Source organism: Bidens hawaiensis, unplaced genomic scaffold (genome assembly GCF_021521415.1).
Source record: "Bidens hawaiensis isolate Kalapana, Puna unplaced genomic scaffold, B.hawaiensis_p1.1 tig00012085_1, whole genome shotgun sequence".
NCBI lineage: Eukaryota > Viridiplantae > Streptophyta > Magnoliopsida > Asterales > Asteraceae > Bidens > Bidens hawaiensis.
Window position 1 is genome coordinate 451673 of NW_027491971.1, and position 22401 is coordinate 474073.

Genomic DNA, 22401 nt, shown 5'->3' on the forward strand with positions numbered 1-22401 from the left:
TTGGAGTTGGTCAAATTGGAAATGGCTAGACCAAACAGTTGTCACCAGAAATAAAATACATATTACAATTTTATAAAAAGGTGACTTTTGATAATCCAAACTTATTATATAAAGTTATTCAATCATTGGTCCCTTAGCTAATTTAAAATACACTTTCTCTTATACACACAATTTGTTTTAATGCAGGACCATCCAAACCACATAACTTTACAACTCTCAACACACATTGTACAAATAATCATATAAACTCTCATTTGGATTTAATAATTTGTGCTCTGGGAAGGATAAACCACCTCCATATATAAATAGAGTTGTTTGGAAAGGTTTCATCAACTAAAAAAACACACACACTAATAAGTCATAACAGTTGTTTGCAACAAAACAGTTGTGCAAATGGCAATAGATATTGTTCAACCAACTGTAGGGTTATCAAAGATTGCTGTTTCAGAAACACATGGAGAAAACTCACCATATTTTGCTGGATGGAAGGCATATGATGAAAACCCATATCATGAAATACATAACCCTTCTGGAGTTATACAAATGGGCTTAGCTGAAAACCAGGTAAATTTCACTACATGACATGACATGCATGACATATTAGTAATATGTCATGACTTATGACTATATCAGTTCGTGACAGTTTTGTCGATTAGTACTGGTGTGTCCCATCAGAACTTTATAATTACATTATGTGCATGGACATACATGACTAATATTGGTTCGTGGGTTTCGGTTTTCTTAAACAGGTTTCGTTCGATTTGCTTGAAGAATACTTGGAATCACATCAAGAAGCAACAAGTTGGGGTAAAAAAGTGTCTGGTTTTAGAGAAAATGCTTTGTTTCAAGATTATCATGGGCTTCTAGCTTTCAGAAAGGTAATAATAATACTCTTTTAACAAAATGTGAAGTACATTCTAGCATTGTTCATCATGGTTCAAAAAGTCTTAACTAGTTTATATTTGATTGTTTTATAGGCCATGGCAAGTTTTATGGAACAAGTAAGGGGAGGTAAAGCAAAATTTAACCCCAAAAGAGTCGTGTTGACCGCGGGTGCAACCGCTGCCAACGAGCTTTTAACCTTCATCTTAGCGAACCCCGGTGACGCGTTGCTCGTCCCAACTCCCTACTATCCAGGGTACGGATGTTTTCTTTATCATCCTGAAGTATGTTGTTAATAATATATGTATGCATGTTTTATTAACATGACATTTCTTGAATGTTTCAGATTCGATCGTGACTTGAGATGGAGAACGGGTGTGGAAATCGTTCCAATCCATTGCGAGAGCTCGAACAATTTCCAAATCACTCCCGAAGCCCTGGAATCTGCATATGATCATGCAAGATCCATGGGCATGAAAGTACAAGGGGTTTTAATAACAAACCCCTCAAATCCGTTGGGTGCAACCATCCAACGGAAAGTTCTAGAACAGATCCTGGATTTCGTCACGAGAAAAAATATTCATTTAGTCTCGGACGAAATCTATTCAGGATCTGCATTTCATGCTGACGAATTCGCCAGCATAGCAGAAATCCTGGAATCAAGAAACTATCAAGACGCAGAACGGTGTCACATTGTGTATAGTCTTTCTAAAGATCTCGGCCTCCCAGGCTTCCGCGTTGGGACCGTGTACTCTTACAACGACCAAGTGGTTACAACCGCCCGACGCATGTCGAGTTTCACCTTAATATCATCACAAACACAGTTTTTGTTGGCGTCCATGTTATCAAACAAGGAGTTTACAGAAAAATATATAAAAATCAACCGAGAAAGATTGAGGAAACGATATGAAATGATCGTTAACGGGTTAAAGAAAGCGGGAATCGAGTGTTTGAAAGGGAATGCCGGGTTGTTTTGTTGGATGAACTTGAGTCCTTATTTAAAGGAAGCAACAAGAGAAAGCGAACTCGAGATATGGAAGACGATAATGGACGAAGTGCGGCTAAATATATCGCCGGGAAGCTCTTGCCGATGCTCGGAGCCTGGTTGGTTTAGGGTTTGTTTTGCAAACATGAGTGAAGAGACACTTGAAGTTGCACTTAGAAGGTTGCATGAGTTTATGGATAAAAGAAGAAATGAAGAAATGAGTTTATTGTATTAGTTCTATACTTTTAAAGGTAATTAAGGATTAATTAGCTTTTTATTATTTATATATTTTTCTCTTGTGCAAATCATGAGAATACACATGAAAAGTGGAATTTGTTTTTTAATTACATGTGTAATTGTAATCCGATTGTATCTAAGATGATTGTTACATTTCTATGGATGTAACTTTCTTTAAACTATCAAAATTTCTCAATATCTTGTGTAACAAAAATATAGAGAAGGGATCAAGTTGATCCATAAAGAAAATACGAAATACTGAAGTATACATTTACACGGGTCTTAAACTAGTAATTTTATAAAAGTTACAGCATACTATTGCTATATACCGCCACTATTACATAAAACAAGTCTAATAACTCATCCATATAATCAACTAACTAAATAATTATAAAAGTCTAAAATCCAATGACATAACACATAAACATGGTTATACTATATTACGCCATGCTCGTTGATCTTACTCTCATCGAACACTTGAGAGCTAGAAATCATTTACATGAACAAATAATTCATATTCATTTGAGTATATATATATATATAGTAATATAAACAATAACAATAAATGTAGTTCTCTTTATTATTGTTACAAATTAAGTCATTTGTAAAATATAAAATTTGGAAACGTATAGGACGGCCAAATATACTTATTTTATTTCTTTATTTACTCTTTTAACACTTATAATATCAAAGGTCGTTTAGCTCAAAGATATCTACTTGTTAGTATTTGGTGTAAAATTCCTTTCATTTTCGTCTTTTCGGTTAGAGATTTGCTCATAATTCATTAATCAATCCTGCTTTGCAATAAAAAGAAGGTGTTACGAGGCAATTATCATGACGACGTGTTGGTGCATATAAAATTCAAGAAACGAAGTTATTTTTCATCAGAAAGTCTCCACGACGTCTAAAGTGCTTGGCGACATCAAATCTTTAGCGTTTCTTTGGATAAAAATTATATCTTCGTTTAAAGGGCTAAATTGGAAGGATTTGTGTATTTTTTTCTTTCTAATGGTTTTGTTTGTTGGTCGCTAGTGTTTTGCTAGTTTGCCTTTGTTTAATGAAAGTTGCTGTTAAAAAAAATCTGCTTGTGCGTTAAACAAGTTGAACTGAACTTGAGCCCAATCGAACTCGGACTTGGCCGAACTCTTTTTACAAATTAGAACTCAAAAGTATCTGGATTTACCCCCATGATCTCACCTAGTAAAAGTGTAAAAACGAGGTTTAATAGTACTAACTAAGACACGACTTTGTTTGTTTGTTTGTTTGTTTCTGACCTCGTACAAGTCAAAAGCTTCTGTGTCTGTCGGAGACGTTGTTCGGCGAGAGTAGCAAACATAAGATCGATCCGAGGTAAATGCTACTTGTATATAACTTCATCATCATCATCATCATCATCATCATCATCTGATCTAATTTCCACATTTTTAGTAGTATTTGTGTTTAGTTGACTTTGAATACGTACCATTTGCTTGCTTAGATGAGATCTACTGATTATACATATCATCATCATCATCATCATCATCATCTTGATTTAGGATTAATTACCTTGTTGAATCAGCTTTGTTGTGCTGCTTTAATTGACTTAATTGGTCAGTGATTTGAGATTTAGTGTTTTAATTAATCCTTGTCATATTTGCTGGATAATTTAGTGTAATTAGATTGAATTCTTGACCAATGTGTGTTATATAATATTCATCAAATAATTCTCAGGAGGTGCGCGTGCAAACGAGGCGAGCTACTCCAGATCGGCTCGTCGATCGAGCGGAGCTTAAACGACCCCGAACCTGAACTCGTGTCTAAATTAAGCTCGTTCAGTAATCGAGCCCAAACCCGAGCTTCACTTATCGAGCTCGAGCCGGCTCACCAGCCTAAATGAGCCTAAATGAGCCTGTTATTTATATAGATTTTATAAAATGTTATGGAAAGATAACTATTTAATATATATTATATATAAAAACATAATTAAAATTTATTATAAATATATATAAATTATTTAATAACTAGTAAACGAGCCGAGCTCAAGCTTTAGAAACAAAGATCAAAACAAGTCGAGCGAGCTCGAGCTATATGTAAGTTAAACAAGCCGAGCTCGAGCTATGTGTAAGTTAAACGATCCAAGCTCAAGTGATAGAACCCCAAAAATAGTATATTGAGTTAATAAAAATAAACAAGAACAAGGATAGTTGGCCCGATTCGAGAGGGGCTAGTCTCCAGTTAATCTGATTCGAGAGGGATTAGATCTCCGATTTAAAAGGTATAAAAACCCTTAATTTGATAAACATAAACATTGATATCCATAAACTAAAGCATGAACACTTATATAGACACAATTTTATTAATATATGTTACGTTACGTAGACCATTCAGTGTCCTCACCCATTTGTCTCCCTTGGACCCTTCAGCTTAAGACGGGTTTGTATCATCGAGCCTAGGCGAGCTCGGCTCGTTTGCACCCCCGCGCACACTTGTTTGAGTTTATTATGATCTTCAGCTCATTGAATCCCCTAAGCAATGGGGTATCCCTTGGCAGGGGTTCCGGGGGGGGGGGGGGGGGGTAGGGCTGGCATAGCAGGTAAGACACAACATGACAAGACACGATTATTTGTGGTGCCAGACACGAACACAACACGATAACCAATCGTGTCATTTTTTCCAAGCACGGACTTGTTTAGAAACAGGTTACACGACACCATCAGTATAGGGACACAATAAATATTGCATATTTTTTGATCTGAAAGTGTTTCACGACTCCCAGATTATCCAAGCGTTATCTAGCACGAGTTCCCAGCAATATTTCAATCTCAGTTTATGTTTAAAACTTAAATAACATGTTAAACATGGATTCAGTTTCATCATACCTTGTGTTGTTGATTAGATCACCTGTTTATTGTTTCGTGTTTGGACGATGAAATAACAAAATTGAGTGTGAATTGCAGATAAGATGGCAGCAAGATTGAAGCAGTTGCAATCGAAGGCCGGTCAGGCATCAGAATTTTTATCCAAACACGGAAGTGCTTACTACAAGCAGCTAATGGAGCAAAACAAACAATATGTTCAAGAGCCTGCAACTGTTGAGAAGTGCAATGAGTTGGCCAAACAGTTGTTCTACACGCGTCTTGCCAGGTTAACTCTATGGGTCCCATATCTTGGTTTTCTTGTCACTTTCTAGTTGTTTATGTTCTGTTTGGTGGCATAGTAACGGGTGTAAACGAGCTTAGCCCGAGCTCGATTAGGCTCGAGCTCGGCTCGCTTCAAGCTTTGTTTCTAAAGCTCGGGCTTGGCTCGTGAGCTGTTTTTTCATGCTCGGCTCGTTTTTATTTATTAGTAATTTATTTACATTTTTTTAATTATTTTTGTATGTTTTGAGAAAAAACCTTAAACGAGCGAAAGCTCAGCTCGAGCTCGTGTAGTACCTGAAATGAGCCAAAGCTCGGATGGATGTGCAGTGTAAAAATTAATATAGAAGTCCAAAAAAGGTAAAACATATAGGCTCGAGCTCTGGCTCGATAACTTTACGAACTTTGATTGAGGCTCAAGCTTGGCTTGAACCCGAAAAAGCTCAGCTCATTTCGAGCTTATTATCAATGCCACCTCGAGTAGCTCGCGAGCGGCTCGGTTCATTTGCACCTCTATTGTATGTTAACACACAATAACGTTAACTTAAATTTAATTTTTCTAAAAGCTTGATGTATCGAAGCAAATCAGGAAAATCCCTTTGAAATTGCAAAGTTTTAGCCTGCAGTTCTCGGTCGCAAACAATTTGTTTCAATTTCTGTTAAGATCTTTAAGGGATTATTTCTACAAGTTGGTTTATGACTTTGTGGCACTTTAGAAGCAATTAGCAAACAAACGATGAACTCTTAGCTGATACCGAAATTTGTTTGCATGTCATATAAAAACAAGAATATCATTTAAGGTTAAACATTATAAAAGCAAACAATCATTTTGGATGGATTGTTTAAGTTTCTAGTAGAGAGGCCAGTTTCGCCTACTTATAAAGGAGTTGTTTTGGATCGTCTTTTCATCCAAAACGACTCAAATAAAAAAAAAAATAGCTAAAAGGTGAACGAGTTGAAAGTCATCCAAAGTTCATTCGAAACGCATACAACACCCTAAATTGTTTTTTTAAAGATTTTGATTCATGGTTCCCATTGCGATTAGCTTATAAAAATAAAACTACAGTGTTATTTAGCAAGCTGAGTTTTGTAATTGATTATGTATGCAGCCTTCCTAGCCGTAACGAATCATTCTGGAAGGAACTGGACTACGTGAAGAATTTATGGAAAAACAAGAAAGATTTGCACGTTGAACAAGCGGGAATCGCCGCTCTGTTTGGCATTGAATGCTTTGCATGGTTTTGTGCTGGTGAGATTGTCGGAAGAGGTTTCACAATCACCGGCTACCATGTTTGAGTTTTCACCGTTCGCTATACATAAAAGAAAACCCTGTTTTGGGTTTTCTGTTTCATGATCAAACTTGATTTAACTAAATGCAATGTAATATTCTTTCTTGGAAATTTTGAAGCTCGTTGTAATTCGGTTGCGTTAATAATCTCTGCTCCTGCTGTTGTTAGTTTGATCAATGTATCTGCAGAATGGCATACAAGAGTTATTACTTGTTTTCTGTTGCTGAATCGAGAGGGTACTTTCGTCGTTTTGTTATTTATTATTTCTTGATGGTAACTAATATCAAAATTTTGGTTTTGTTATATCTATGATTATATTTATTGTTAATCACTTAATCGGTCCTCAGTGTCTTACATTTTTTTCTCGCATAGGTGTTATTCGTGTGCATCGGGTAGTCTTTTTGAGTCGATATTGTATTAGAGGCCAATGGACTCTGTTGGCTGGAAACTGTAACCGGTTATTAACTGGTATAGTAGAAGCCAGTTTGGAAACGAAAACAACCATAGGTTAGGGACCAATTACAAACATAGAAACTGGTTAATCGGTTGAAATCAGTTATTAACTGGTATAGTAGAAACCAGTTAGTTTTTTTTTTTTTTTTTTTTTTACAAATAGTTATTATATATAACACAAACCGAGCTACATCTGGATAATGGGTAAGCGAGCAACAAGCTGCGCCGCTATCCCCTTTTGAATCGCAAAGCCCATTCTACTAAATATAAATCCTTGGTTCCTCGGGCTCTGCGAGTCACTGTGGACCACCTTCTGCACCCGCTCCAAGAAGCGACCGCCACGGGAGCTAGGGATCCAAATGTGTCGAAGGCAAATGGAATGAGCACGTGCTGATTCTCCAAACACGCTGCCTCATGCTTAGCAGTTTTGAAAACGAGAATAACCATAGGTTACGGTTAAGGACATAGGAAATGGTTAACCGAATTGTTTTTCGTTGGTGTCGTGTTTTTAAGACATGTTGATACTCGTTCTATATAACATCCAATTTCACTTAATGTTTCACTGTGGTTCTATTGATTTTTGTATTTTGTTTACTGGATAAATCTATATTTGGGTGAATAAGCATAAGTTATTATTCAGTTTCTTAATTTACTATGCTTATAAAATAATTTCTTGGTTATTTTATTATAATTATGCCTGTTAAGTAATGTATTTATTAACAAGAAGGTTAAAAAATATATAAATAAATATATCAAATAATTGTATTATATTTTCTATATAAATAATATGTTGTTTTGGCTCGTGATTCAGTTTCTATACAAAATAATTGTTGTTTTAACTCACGATTCAGTTTCTTTATTTATTTATAGTTATAAATTAATATATTATTTAGTTATATTATTTTAATTATTTCTAAAATAATATGTTGTGTTCATTATTCGGGTTATATCACGAATCAAACCAATCCCGAATTACAAATTTGATTTAATTCGATTTTAAATCGAAACTGAATTTCTAATTCTATGTTGATTTTACAAAATCAGATTCAGTTTAAACCGAATAACCCAAAAAATAAACCTATGAACACCCAACCTATGGACTCGGCTCATTTAAACCTTTGTTTACATCTTTTAAACAAAAAACTTATACGTATCGAGTATCGATCGACGTATGTGTACATGTTTGCGTATATCACAACATCCAAAATCCAATTTAATATGAACAAAACCAAAAAGATAAGACACATAACAAAGATACCATGCATATTCCATAATATTTTCCACAACTTAAAATAACAGTAACGGAAGATAGCTTGATATTACTAATAAATTCAATTTTTACAATAAACAATAGCCGATTTAAGCTTCTCGTCGCGTTCTTCATGATTCATATCGCTATAATAATTCGGCGACAACGTCATACTATGGCTACAACTGCTTGTCGCCACAACTTTATTGTTCTTCGTCTCTAAACACTTTGAATCTTTGGACTTCAAACATCCCAGATACCGTTTCAACTTTCTTGTAAAACGGTAACAGAATGTTTGGTGATTGCATCTTAGTAAATCAGCGATCTCGGGCGTCGATGGGGGCGGAGAGACCGTTGGAGTGGTGGTGTTAGATTGAGATGGCACCATTGTGATACAGAAATGAGAAATGAGAAATTTCGGTTTTGAAAAGTGAATTTATTGATGATAAATTTGGTTGTGAATTTGAAAAGAGATGTTTTCCATAAATGTTTATTGTTGGAAACTTTCACAAGTATCTTTCCTACATATGTATTTATTGAAAGTTCAGAATTATATGTGAATATATTGACTTAGGTTGAAAATTATTAAATGATTTTTCAAAGTGTTAAAATGTGTGATTTTTGTAAGCTTTGATAATTCGATTAAGATATGTTAGTGGTTGGTGGTCCAGTAACAATGACAAAATTTCTTAAACAGCTAAAGGTCCGGCGTTCGAGTTCCGGGAGTTAAATTAGAGAAAAAAACACATTACACATAAAAGTTAATAAAGCTTTAAAAGTTTCTTTAAGATATATGGTTGTGGATGATATACGAAGTCTAATATAAATGGTCTACACGAAGTACAAAATACAACCGAAAAGAGGATAAATAAGGAAACAGAATAAATCTATACACAATTAATATCTATCTAAATTAACCGAAACTGATAAATTGTTAGGATCCGCTACTAAGACAAATTATTAAGTTAAATCCTACTTTAGTAAGTCTAATTTAAAAAATAAAATGAATTATCGTATTTTGCAGTTTTAAATTTTTAGAACAAGTTGTGTCTCGGCGTAGCTTATATAATTACCGTCGTATGCATTTTTTTAACCTAAAGAGAAAATGTTTGAAATTTGTTACCTGACTCGACAGTTTTTTTTCAACATTCATACACTGATAAATTGTTAGGATCAGGTACCAAGACAAACCGTCATTTGAAGTTACAAATTTAATTTGTTAGCTAGCTGCCAATATTCAGCCTAAGTTTTGACCTAATATTTTGTTGCCACTTAAAGAAGTTGATGGAATGAAGCTGTTGAGGTAACATCTATAGAGAATCAATGGATCATCACCACAAGAAAAAGAAAAGGAAAAAAAAAACTCTTAAAATGAAACTTGGTTCATAAAGCTCCAAAAAGGAAGTTTCAATAAACCAAGCTTTAAAGTTGTGGTTAAGAGCATGACGAACCTACCCTATCGAAGCCAGTCAAGGGAACTCGTACTTTTATTCTTTTATATATTGAGAGGTTGTTGGGGGTTTAAATTAAGGGTTAACGATGCTTAGTAGTAATTTAACAGAATTGCGGGTAAATTCGTATTTAACAGACTAAGGGACTCAAAAGTGGATGAAAGTGTTGACATCGGGGTGTAGGTTGCTTAAATTCAAAAATGAGATGCGATCATACGAAGTACATTTGTCCATTGATTACAAGGGAGAAAAAAGTGCTTAACTCTTATTTTTTAATATACTTTTATTTTTTTCATTTTGCCTTTTGTTAATTCGGATACTTTTTATTCATTTAAGAGGATGCCATTGAATGTGCTCTTGACGTGCGTGAAGGATGTGGCCTATGTTAGGTACTAAGGTCCATAAGATAGCACAACTTTTGGTCTTATATGATTCACCTCTGAATTATGAGTAGAACAGAAAGAGTTTTTTTATTTTTCTCATAAGAGGGGTGTCATTTTTAACCACAACTCAAAAGCATACACGAATAACTATTAACTCGAATTCAAAAGTGCCCGTGGTCATGAAAGCCGATCTAATAAACCCGAGTACAACCCGAACTAATACGAGTCGAGTACCACATACTTTTTAATGGGTTTCGGGTAACCCGAATAACCCGTTTGACTAACTATTCTAGTCAATTATTATATCTTATGCCTTAGCCTATTCAATGAATGTCGCTGCCTATCCAATTCGTTTTTCAAGTCACATATTCCGTTCCGATTCCAACCCTGTCTATCGATTACTATTCCAACATTAATTAAATTCCATCGATTAGAAATGACTATTTATTCAACAATCGATTCATTGTTGGAATTGGTAGTCTTGGAAAATATGGTAAAATCTTAGTGTCGTCCTACAATTTAGAGTGAATTGCATTTTCCGTTCTTTATATTTGCATCAAATTAAAGGTGTTGTCCTATAATCAGCGTATTTACGTTGGATCTCCTTTACATAAGTACAACTTAAATTCATAAACAACTGATTCCATTTTTTACCAATTTTGAGAAGTGTGGTTTGAGTCCGGGATGTTTGTTCAAATTTAATATTTTCTGTCCAAAAGTTTAAAAATTTGCTATTTCTGTTCATAGAGTTTCATTTTCGTCCTTGCTAACCACTTGGAAGGAAATTGCAACAAAAATAAAACCCTACGGACAGAAATAGCAAACTTTAAACATTTTGACTGAAATTGCAAACTTGGGCCAAAACCACAGTTCTCTCTTCAGAAAAGCATAATCAACGAAAAAACAATTTGCATCCAATAAAATCCAGCATCATCATAGCAAAAATAAACTTTACATACCAAAGAATATAAATTAGAATGATAAAATAATCCCAAAAAAGTTGTCAACCTGAAAATAAATAATAAGAAATTTGCAGCCAAAAAACCCCCAAAATCAAAATCTAGTGAATGATGTAAGTTAAAGCCAATGCAACCACCATCAGCACATATGCTATCCCTTGGTCGATCGATGCTCCTATAAAACAAGAAAAAATTTAAACTCAATCTGCAATTCATTCCGAAACCCAAAATTATCAATCAAATCTTATAAAACTAAATCGAAGTTGATAGTACAGAAAGAAAGAAAGAAAAAAGGAGATCTACTACAATTTTTATCAGGATTAGAAATTTGCATTCTATATTTTTTTTGTTTTAGAAAAGCAAACTTCATTACCAAAAAAAAAGGAGCTAGCAAGACAATAAGCACCGCAAAATACCCCAAGAAAGAATTAAAATTGAAATTTACACCATCTATCTGATCTAAAGCCTCGAGTTTAGCTCAGTGCTTAACCCATAAAAATTAGCACTATATGTAACTGATTAATAATGAAAAAAATACCTAAACCAATCACGCGGATTCCACTCTAAACCCCTAAAGTATCGGCCATGCGTGGCATACCGGTCAACAACGGGGCTTTTTGCAAAAAGTGGGTATAGTGATATATTGGTATAAAGCCATAGAACCCCCTTGCAATCGTTACCCAATGATGATTGGTTTGGATGCAGAAAGGGGGGAGGGGGGGGGGTCTTGGAAAAAACGGCCAAAACCAAAAGCACCCCCATATAGCGCCCCGGCCACTGCGGATGGTCTAAATCGAAGACGATAATACAAAAATAAGTTGCAGATTTACTCTAGTTTTTTATCCAGAATATGAATTTTCATTATATGTGATTGATTAATTACAGATGCTCTTCAAAAGCCCTAAATCAATCACTAATTTCACTCTAAGGTCGCTAAATTATCAATCAGATCTCATAAAACAATAACTCAAAGTCGGTAACACAAAAATAAATTCCAGATCTACTCTAATTTCATTCAATTCACTCTAATTCTTACTCGGATTACTAATTTTCATTCAATCGAGTGATTATTTCACTCTAAAACCTAAATCATCATCAATCATCAGATCTCGTAAAGCTATACATCAAAGACGTTAACACAGACAACAGTTCCAGATCTAGTCCAGTTTTAGCTCGATTACAAATTTTCATTCAATATTCAATTCGAGTGAATAATAACACCTAAATCAATATCAATCAGGTCGTACAAAACTACAAAAAACAGTTCCAGATCTACTCTAATTTTAGCTCGATTACGAACCAGATTAATAATAATAATAAGTTACCGTCATTTGAAGGAGCAGGAGCTGCAGCAGGACCTTGAGCATTGATGGACGGAAGAAGCAACGTCATCACCAGAGCAAACAGCGTCATCACGAAGCAGATTCTCACGGTTTCCATTTCGAATTCAATTAAATGATTAAATTCAACTGAATTCAAAACTCAACCTAATCAGTGTGTGTGTGGTTTAGAGGTTTGTTTAGTTAGTTATATAATGAGAATTTTGAATTTGTTTTTTTGGAATACCGTTGTTGATGATGAGTGGTGGCCACGTGGACGGATGGAGATGGGATGGAAGGGTGTAGTGGGATGCAGAGAAAGGTTCTTTCGCACATGGGGGGGGGGGGGGGGGGCTGCCATTTTCCAGAGTGGCTGCCGTCTTATTATTTTCATTTTGTTGTATTATTTTTAATTATATAAAATATTTGTTTTTTTAGAACGGTATGTTATCTCATCTTGATCGTCTTAATCAGGATTAAGCTGACTTAGAGTTTGGCTTGGGAGTTCCCAGGAAACTATACCGCCAATTGCCACTTGACAGTTGTTGTGCCACTACAAGATCATAATTTTCTGACGTAACACACGGTGAAACGAAAACTCGGATGGACTCAGAATTCAAACTGACAACGTTGCACTGCCTAGCTTAAATCCTTCGTTATCATAATTATCAAAAGTGATACAAATAAAAACTGAACTTACGTTTTTATTAGAGAACCCAAGTCTTCCTATCATTAAATCTGGATTGGCATTTTCTAGAGTGGCTGTTATGTTATTGTTTTATTTCATTTTGTAGTATTTTTTTAGTTAAATAAAATATTTGGCTGATTGGCATGTGGAAATTTATTTAATATATTTTTTATTTATTTTTGGAAGTATATTTGATATTTTTTATACATATATTGTAGTCTCTTTCCTAGAATGATCTGTTAATATATTTACTAGAAATTGTATAGATCATTATTGTTTATGGAAGATTTGGTTGTAGAGAAATTTCATTTACATAATCAGTTTCTGAAGAGGTAGGTCCCAGCAGAGCCCAGTTGGACCCGCAACTCACCTTGAACAGGGACGTTTGCGCAACGACCAACTGCTTCCGCAGGACCCACCATGCTCAGAGAAGACCTTACGCGCAGTACGCCAGCTGTACCCGCAGGGAAAGCCTCCCAATGGTGAAGTACCCCGCTTGTTCCCGCAGTTGCGGATACAAGCCATCAGGGAAGGCTACCCGCACTGATAGCAAGGCTACACGCACAAGGCACTAACTCTTGCTACTTCAGTAGTCACCTGAAGGAATGAGCAAGGCGGGAATACTCCCGCCCAAATGAGCCAGTCCGTATGCTTCTGGAAGATCTTTTGTACTATACCTACCAAGGTATGGGCAAAACAGACGATCTGACCAGAGACGCCCATGAACCAATCACAGGGTGACAGCTCACCGACAACAGTACGAGGAGGAGCACCCTCTAGTACTGTTTGTCACTATTAGCCGCTGCCTACTCACCAACCCTTACTGTGGGACGTGCGCAGCCTACAGTTGGTGGAACAGTGCATAGCCGGCAGTAAAGGAACAGTATACAGCCGACCTTGTCACTGTCGGCCGCAGCCTATCCACCAACCAGCATGGCTTGTGCGTAGCCCACTGTTGGTAGAACATGTAACATCCTGAAATTTCAAAGGTAATATTAATTATATTACTTATTAATAGATGGGAAGTTTACTCGGGTTATCAGGAAATAAATAAAAGAATAGGAGTTGGTATGGGTCGGGCTAGTGTCGGGTAATGGAAGTGGGTTATGGACTTGGGTTAATTGAGATAGGTTAAATGAGAATGGGATTTCAGGGATATAAATACCCCCAAAATCCCAAAATATCTCATTTCTCACCAAACTCCCTAACACACACTCCTTACACCCTCAAAACACACACATTCTAACCGATCTAGATTCGTAGCCGAGACCCGAGATTTGTTGATAGATCTGAGTTGGTAAGGTAAGAACTAATCTAACAAAGCTATTATTACTGAAAATGGTTAGGATTGGATGGGTTAACCGGACCCGAAACCCAACTGCCCAAATCGGACCCCTAAAACGTCGATTTTAGGCCGATTTGATGGTTGGGGTTTGTAGGCGCCGATCATACGGTTCCGTGGGTACCAAAATCGAGTTATTTGGCTAAGAAACGAAGGAGTTATGGGCAAACAGATCTGCAGCGCGACAACTTCGCCTGCAAGATTAAGTTCGCCTGATGAACTTCGCCTTCAAGCGTAACTTCGCCTTCAAGCGTAACTTCGCCTAAGGATAACTTCGCCTGAAGCCAAGTTCGCCTAAGGATAACTTCGCCTGAAGCCAAGTTCGCCTAAGGTTTAACTTCGCCTGAAGCCAAGTTCGCCTAAGGTTTAACTTCGCCTGAAGCCAAGTTCGCCTAAGGTTTAACTTCGCCTGAAGCCAAGTTCGCCTAAGGTTTAACTTCGCCTGAAGCCAAGTTCGCCTAAGGTTTAACTTCGCCTGAAGCCAAGTTCGCCTAAGGTTTAACTTCGCCTGAAGCCAAGTTCGCCCGAGGTTTAACTTCGCCTGAAGTGAGGTTCGTTTAGAAAATAAATTAAAAACCTAATGGAAAATGTGTTAAGGCAGTTATCGAAAATAAAATTTTTCCAAGCTGACCTGGCAGCTTAACCCCAGCCAGGGGCTCTGCCCCTTGGACCCCGCTAGGGGCTGCCGCCCCTAGAACCCCGCTGCCAGGGGCGCTGCCCCCGGACCCCCGTTCGTTGTGGGTCATATAAAGATAGAAACGCAACATAAGTAGTAGTAGCTAATTGATACGTGTAAATATTATACAGTTAGCCGTGCACAGCTCAAGAGGGGAATAACTATTAACGGAGAGCGTAACAGTATTCAGGTGAGTTCCTAGCCCCATTTATGTGTTATGTTTTCGGGGCTGTGTGCATACTCGATGTGTTGTTAATACATTTATCCTAAGTGATAAGTGTATGCCATATGTGATATATGTGATGGATATGAATGGTTGCTTGTCGGTACGCGAACGATCTTCGGATATTGCGCGTACTGTCAGGTCAAAAATAAAGGTACGAATATTATACATCGAAGATGTATGAACATTACAAATGAATACTTGTCGGGGCGTGAACGATCTTCGGATATTGCACGTATCGACAAGAGGTATGGTTGTTAAATGAATGATGTAAAGAACGCCTAGGGTGTTCTTATGCTATGATGTAATTATTGTATATGTGAAGTAGGTGTATACAGGTACACGAATGGTATGTGAGTTCTACGTTCGACATAGTAAGTTAGGATGGCAAATCCCTCTAGCTTTTGTCGGACATAGACTCGGCTGGTGATGGCGTAGTTAAGGACTGCGGGCCTTATACGTAAAGTAGATGATAGATGTAAACGTAGTTAAGGACTGCGGGCCTTATACGTAAAGTAGATGATAGATGTAAACGTAGTTAAGGACTGCGGGCCTTATAACTAAAGTAGATGATAGATGTAAACGTAGATAGGGACGGTGGGCCTTATACGTGTTACAGATAATAGACGACAACGTAGTTAAGGACTGCGGACCTTATACGTATTATAGATAGGCATCAGCATAGGAAAGGACTGTGGACCTTATACGTGCTGTAGTTGTATTGTGGTAGCATAGGGGAGGACTGCGGACCTCGTACGTGCTATGGTTTAGGTTGCAACATAGGGGAGGACTGTGGACCTTGTACGTGTTGTGGATGTGGGATGGTATAGGGAAGGACTGCGGACCTTGCACGTACCATAAAGGGTGAACATAGGTAAGGACTGCGGACCTTTGTACGTGTTCACGACCTTGAGTACAGGTATAGACGGTGAACTATGAACGTACTCTCGGTAGACTGAGGTTAGTGATTGTAGATATGTATGTATGTATGGTAGCAAGTATGTAAGTAAGAAAGAAAGTATGTAAGTAAGAATAAAGATATGAGTACTTATGTGTGTATGAAAGAAAGTTATGAGGTTAAGTACGTATGTATGTAATAAGGTATTGTATGGTATTGTATGATTAACTAGAACTCACTCAGCGTAGCTGACTTTTAGTATGCACGCAGGTGAGCTGATTACAGAGTTAGCATGAGGATGACACACGGCATGGATTGAACGGCTGGCATCTGAAGAATGAAGTAAAGATGTTTTAAATATAAAGTTTTGTGTTATGGTATCAAAGAAAAGGTTTAACGTTTTGTAACAAATGATTGATGTTTTATATTCCGCGAAAAGTTTTAATAAACTCTGATTTGAAGAACTGTGTTTATGAGTAAATCCGACGCTAAAGTAGGGCTACCGGGTTCGGGGCCTTACAGAACAGGAATACTATTCGGCCGGCTGTACCTTCTAGGAAACCTACCTTCGGCTATAAATACTCCAACACCTTGGAATGGTAAGGACATCATCTGATATCTCATTATCTTATCTTATCTAGCAATTTCTTAATATACACTTATATTCAAGAGCAATCTAGTCTGATTCTCACGCCGGAGGGTGGTCACAAGGAGGTACCCCCCCCCTTCTCAGTGACGAGCTCACGGTGTCTGTTTTGCAGGTCATCGGAAGAATAACCATCTTGCCGGACACAACCCTCGTGGGAAACATCTATTTAACCCCCAGATTATCCGTAATCTGCCCGGGGTCACTTAGTGTTTCTTCATTGGCGCCATCCGTGCATAAAAGCTAGAACTAATTCTTAGTTTTTTCAAAATATCTGAAGAAATGGTTAACGTTACTCCGGTCCCAAGGCCAGTAAGTGACCAAGAAACCCCAGTGACCACAACCCAGCAACTGGGAACACCGGCGGTTATACAAATTTTACGAACACTACCCCGGTTACCCAAGCCGGGACAAGTGCAGTAAACAATATTTCACTGGGGTTCACTGATGCCCAGTTGGAGAAACGGACGAGGGTCCCTCGCCAAACACTAGATCAAGTTAAGGCGTGGGCCGAAGCACGTCAGAAAGAGTTCCAAGCTGAGTTGGATGAACGCTTGCGTTCACTTCAACAGGCTGACGAATTCGGCAGTACTCGCCAACATCTCAATATGAACAGTGAGTGCGAGTACTCAGACGATGAGCGGGAAGAATCCGATACCGACGCAAACCCTCGCCATAAGGCAAAAGGGAAGCGTAAGGAAACGGACTTCCAACCGACAAGGAATTTTGGAGAAACCTTTAAACCAACGAATGCGGAGAGAAACCCGCGTGACTTCTCCAAAACCTTTAGACCAACTGCTGCAAATGCAGGAAAGTCAAAGTTTGCAAGGGACATTGCGGAAGCAATCGCCCCGAGAAGTGCCAAACAAATGTCCAACATCGGCACTTATGATGGTCTATCCGACCCAGACGACCACTTGAACAGATTCATTGCGGGGGCAACCGTCAGTAACTGGACGGAACCCACGTGGTGTTATATGTTCCAGATGACTCTGGTTGGAGCGGCCAGGGCATGGTTCGATCGTTTACCGGTCCACCACATCTATGATTGGGCGGACTTTCAAAACAAGTTCAGCCAACACTTCAGCCAACAAAGGAAATATACTGAAGAACAGTGGACGATCCTCAACTGCGTGAGAGAGGAGGATGAATCTTTACTAGACTTCATCACTCGCTTCAACTTCAAAAAGCTAAGTCTGGGCAACATAAGTGAAGATCTTGTTCGCGCCGCTTTCATCCAGGGCGCCGAATACCCAGAGCTTATCCGCACATTGACGGGTAAGGACGGCATGCCATCCACATGGGATGCCATCATGACGGCGGCCAAGCGCTTTGCTGAGACGGAGAAGCAACTGGGAAGGGATCTTCCCCAGAGTACACACCTCTACACGCAAAGGACTAGAGAAAACAATGTTCGGATCGCCCGGCAGAACAAAAAGAGGAAGCTAGGTATTTGGAAGTCAATGGTAAACTTTGACACCTCATCCAGCTCTCACCCTCTTGTTGACGGAAGAGATAACACACACCCTTCAAGCCGAAAACACCGGTGGACGCCACTCACCAAAAGCGTCACGGAGATATTTGCCACCGAAAAACTACCATGGCCAAAAGCTCCAATGATCCGGCAGCGACCTAATGCGGATCAGAGCAAATCCTGTGACTTCCACGGGACAAAAGGTCATAGTACGGAAGAGTGTACATCCTTGAAGGATATTGTTGAAACATTCGTCAAGGATGGAAGACTTGCACACCTTGTGGCATCAATCAAGAAGGGAGGAAGGAATGATAACCGGTACAGAGGCAACGGACGAAAGCCCGTTGACATCAGCATCAACATGGTCCATGGTAAGATCAGAGGAAGAAAAAGGCGAGCGACAGAACCATGCGCGTGGAAGGAAGCTGAGGTGCGCTTCCCGCGAGTGCCAGGAGGACCCAGCAAAGACGGCCCTATCGTCATCAAAAGCCAGCTGGGGCACTACATCACTTCTCGCACTCTTGCTGACAACGGCGCCTCGTCAACGGTGATGTACAGGCAGTTCTTCGACAAGCTGGATGACGAAGACAAGGAACGCCTGGAAACGATCTACGCCTCGATGGAAGGGTTCGATGGCAGCACAAACACCCCCCTGGGTATCCTATCTTTCCCCGTCACTCTTACGGACGGGAATCACTCACGCACGGAAGACGTGGATTTTGTCGTGATGAGGAAGCCACACCACACATACGACATTCTCTTCGGAAGAGACGGGATGGCAAGATTCAACGCCGTGGTATCTTCAGTCCACGGCATGATGGGATGGCCAACAGCTGAGGGTGTAGCGATGATCACCGGCATTCCCCAGGTATGCATCGCATCTGTCTCATCTAAACCCAAACCAAAGATGGTTAAACCAACCATCACCGAACCGGAAAGATGGGCCTTCAACGGCAAATACCCGGACCAGGCCGTTACTATTGGCCCAACAGTTGTCGATCCCACACGCACCTTACTCAAACGCTTATTACAGAAAAACGCTGACATCTTCGCGTGGACACCAGCTGACATGACTGGTGTACCCCGAAGTAAGGCAGAGCATAAGCTCAAGTGCGATCCGGCTGTTACACCAGTCGTACAAAAGCGCAGAGTAATGGGGCCAGAACAAACTAACGCGTGTAGAACCCAAGTCAAGGAACTCCTTGACGCAGGCATCGTACGCGTTAGCAAATATCAAACATGGGTTGCAAATCCCGTTATGGTACCGAAGAATAACAAACAATGGCGCATGTGCATAGATTTCAAGGACTTGAACAAAGCATGCCCCAAAGATTGTTATCCGTTACCCGAAATTGATCTTAAGGTGGATTCGTTAGCACCGTTTCGCCTTAAATGCTTCCTGGATGCGTATAAGGGGTACCATCAAATCCACATGGCCGTTGATGATCAGGACAAAACCGCTTTTCGGACGCCCGATGGCACATTTTGTTACCAAATGATGCCATTTTGACTTAAGAATGCCGGGTCCACATACCAACGTCTGATGGACAACCAGTTTCATGCCCAAATCGGGAGGAACTTGGAAGTCTACATGGATGACTTGGTCATCAAAAGCCCTGACGCAGAAGCGATGTTGAAAGACATCGAAGAAACTTTCAACACGCTTAGGAAGATAAACATGAAACTCAACCCGAGCAAGTGTGCCTTTGGAATGGAAGAAGGGAAGTTCTTGGGGGTCATCGTCACTAAAGATGGCTTCAGAGCGAACCCTGAAAAGGTCGAAGCCATTATCAAAATGGTATCACCTACTACCATCAAACAGGCTCAGACACTGAATGGACGACTAGTGGCACTTAATCGCTTTTTGGCAAACCACGCGGATAAATCGTTTCCTTTCGTGTCAACATTGAGAAACTGTTTAAAGAAAACGCACTTCCGCTGGACACCAGAAGCGGAAGCAGCTTTTCAGGAGATTCGGTCACGCTTGATCGAACTCCCAACGCTCACAGCACCAAAAGCGGGAGAGGAGTTAATCCTATACCTTTCCGCAACAGATAGAGCAACCGGGGCAGTCCTGCTAGTAGAGCGAAAAGGCATCCAGATGCAATCTATTATGTCAGCCGTAAAGTATAAGCCAAGACCAGCCATAAAAGGCCAGGTTTTGGCCGACTTTATTGCGGAAGTGCCTGCATCGCGGGAAAAAGAGTGCCAAGAAGAGGCTCAACCCTCTCCAGCACAGGACATCAATGATGTCTGGCGACTCTACACTGATGGAGCAGCCAGTAACGAGGGTTCAGGCGCAGGGCTGAAACTAACCAACCCAGCAGGCCAAGAATACACTTACGCTATTCGACTGGATTTTCCAAGTACGAATAACGAAGCCGAGTATGAAGCATTCTTGGCTGGGCTGAGAATTGCGCGTAAGATGGGAGTGAAACACTTGGAAGCCCACGTGGATTCCATGTTAGTAGCCAACCAAATCAACGGGACGTACACGGCCGTGAACGACACAATGGCCCTGTACCTCGCACAAGCAAAAACCCTTATGCGCGATTTTAACGATTGCAAAGTCATACACGTCAAGCGTAGTGAAAACAAATATGCGGATGCGTTAAGCAAGCTTGCATCATTAGCCTTCACCCACTTGGGAAAGGACATCCGCATTGAACTCCTCGAGGCACCTTCGGTCCCGCACAAGGAAATTTGTGTCATCCAAACCGGCACAGAAACGTGGATGACACCAATAATAAAATACCTCGCGGCAGGTACACTACCAGAGTCAAAAACACAGGCAAGAAAACTACGCTGTAAAGCACTGAATTATCAACTCATCGATGACATCCTTTACAGACGTAACTTTCTTGGCCCACTCTTAAGATGCGTGGACAACCAAGATGCTGACTACCTCCTAAGGGAAGTACACGAAGGCATCTGTGGAGTACACGCAGGTCCACGCGCTGTTGTAGCTAAGCTAAACAACGCGGGATACTTTTGGCCGGGGATGCATACGGATGCGCTGGCATACATCAGAAAATGCAGGTCCTGTCAGCTCTACGCACCCAACACGCACCGCCCGAAGAATGAACTTGTTCCAGTCACCTCTTCATGGCCATTTCAGAAGTGGGCCATCGATGTGACAGGCCCATTTCCTACAGCAGCAGGAAATGTTCAGTTCCTAGTGGTAGCCATCGACTACTTCACCAAGTGGATAGAAGCAAAACCCTTAGCCCAAACAACCGCGAAACATATCAAAAAATTTATTTGGGAATTTATTATTTGTCGTTTTGGACTTCCACATAATTTGGTGAGCGATAACGGCACCAACTTTGCTGACAAGAAGCTACAACAGTGGCTGAAAGAACTTCAAATCACCCACACCTTTACCTCAGTGGCACACCCGCAAGGTAATGGTGAGGTGGAAAGAGCAAATAAGAGCATCGTCGAAGGCATAAAGAAAAGACTCTTGGAACATAGATCCGGCTTGGTGGACGAGCTTCCGCACGTCCTTTGGGCAAACAGAACGCTGAAAAAGGCCAGTACGGGAAAAACCCCGTTCAGTCTCACTTATGGCACTGAAGCCATGGTCCCGGTTGAAATTGGTTTACCCTCACCAAGGGTCTTGATTCAGCCAGAAGACAATGATACGGAAAGACGGTTAGACCTTATGCTAACCGAGGAACGCAGAGACTTAGCCGCAGTGCGTGAAGAGAACTACAAGCGACAAATGCAAAAGTACTACAACACGCGGGTAAAACTCTGCAACTTCAATGTAGGAGACTACATACTGCGTAACAACGAGGCTTCGAACCAACAACGCCCAGGAAAACTGGCCCCGGTCTGGGAAGGGCCATACATTATCAAAGAAGTTCTAGGAAAGGGCGCATACCGGCTCGAAAGGCTCGATGGCACTCCCATCCCAAGAACATGGAATGGAGCTCAATTACGCAAATGTTATATGTAGATCAATTCCAAACTTGTAAAGAAAAGGCCTAGAGCCACTTCTAATGGAAATGATTCTCCTTTCACAATGTATTGATAGCCTTACCTTTATACTTATGAACTTCCCACACTGATGTGCCGGTATTCACCGCATAAATAGGGGAAGAAGTAAGTCGTTACGTGTGGAAGGCG

The 22401-nt window shown here is 39.8% G+C and overlaps 2 protein-coding genes across 2 annotated transcripts; both read left to right on the plus strand.

Moving 5' to 3' along the window:
- The first annotated feature begins 104 nt into the window (after nucleotides 1-104).
- Nucleotides 105-2126, plus strand: LOC143539890 (1-aminocyclopropane-1-carboxylate synthase 7-like). The gene is made up of 4 exons (XM_077033076.1): nucleotides 105-564; nucleotides 750-878; nucleotides 978-1138; nucleotides 1229-2126. The coding sequence occupies exons 1-4, from the start codon at nucleotides 394-396 to the stop codon at nucleotides 2100-2102; spliced, it is 1335 nt and encodes a 444-aa protein (XP_076889191.1). The 5' UTR covers nucleotides 105-393; the 3' UTR covers nucleotides 2103-2126.
- A 2878-nt stretch (nucleotides 2127-5004) lies between these two features.
- Nucleotides 5005-6756, plus strand: LOC143539891 (uncharacterized). The gene is made up of 2 exons (XM_077033077.1): nucleotides 5005-5227; nucleotides 6330-6756. The coding sequence occupies exons 1-2, from the start codon at nucleotides 5046-5048 to the stop codon at nucleotides 6514-6516; spliced, it is 369 nt and encodes a 122-aa protein (XP_076889192.1). The 5' UTR covers nucleotides 5005-5045; the 3' UTR covers nucleotides 6517-6756.
- Nucleotides 6757-22401: the final 15645 nt, after the last annotated feature.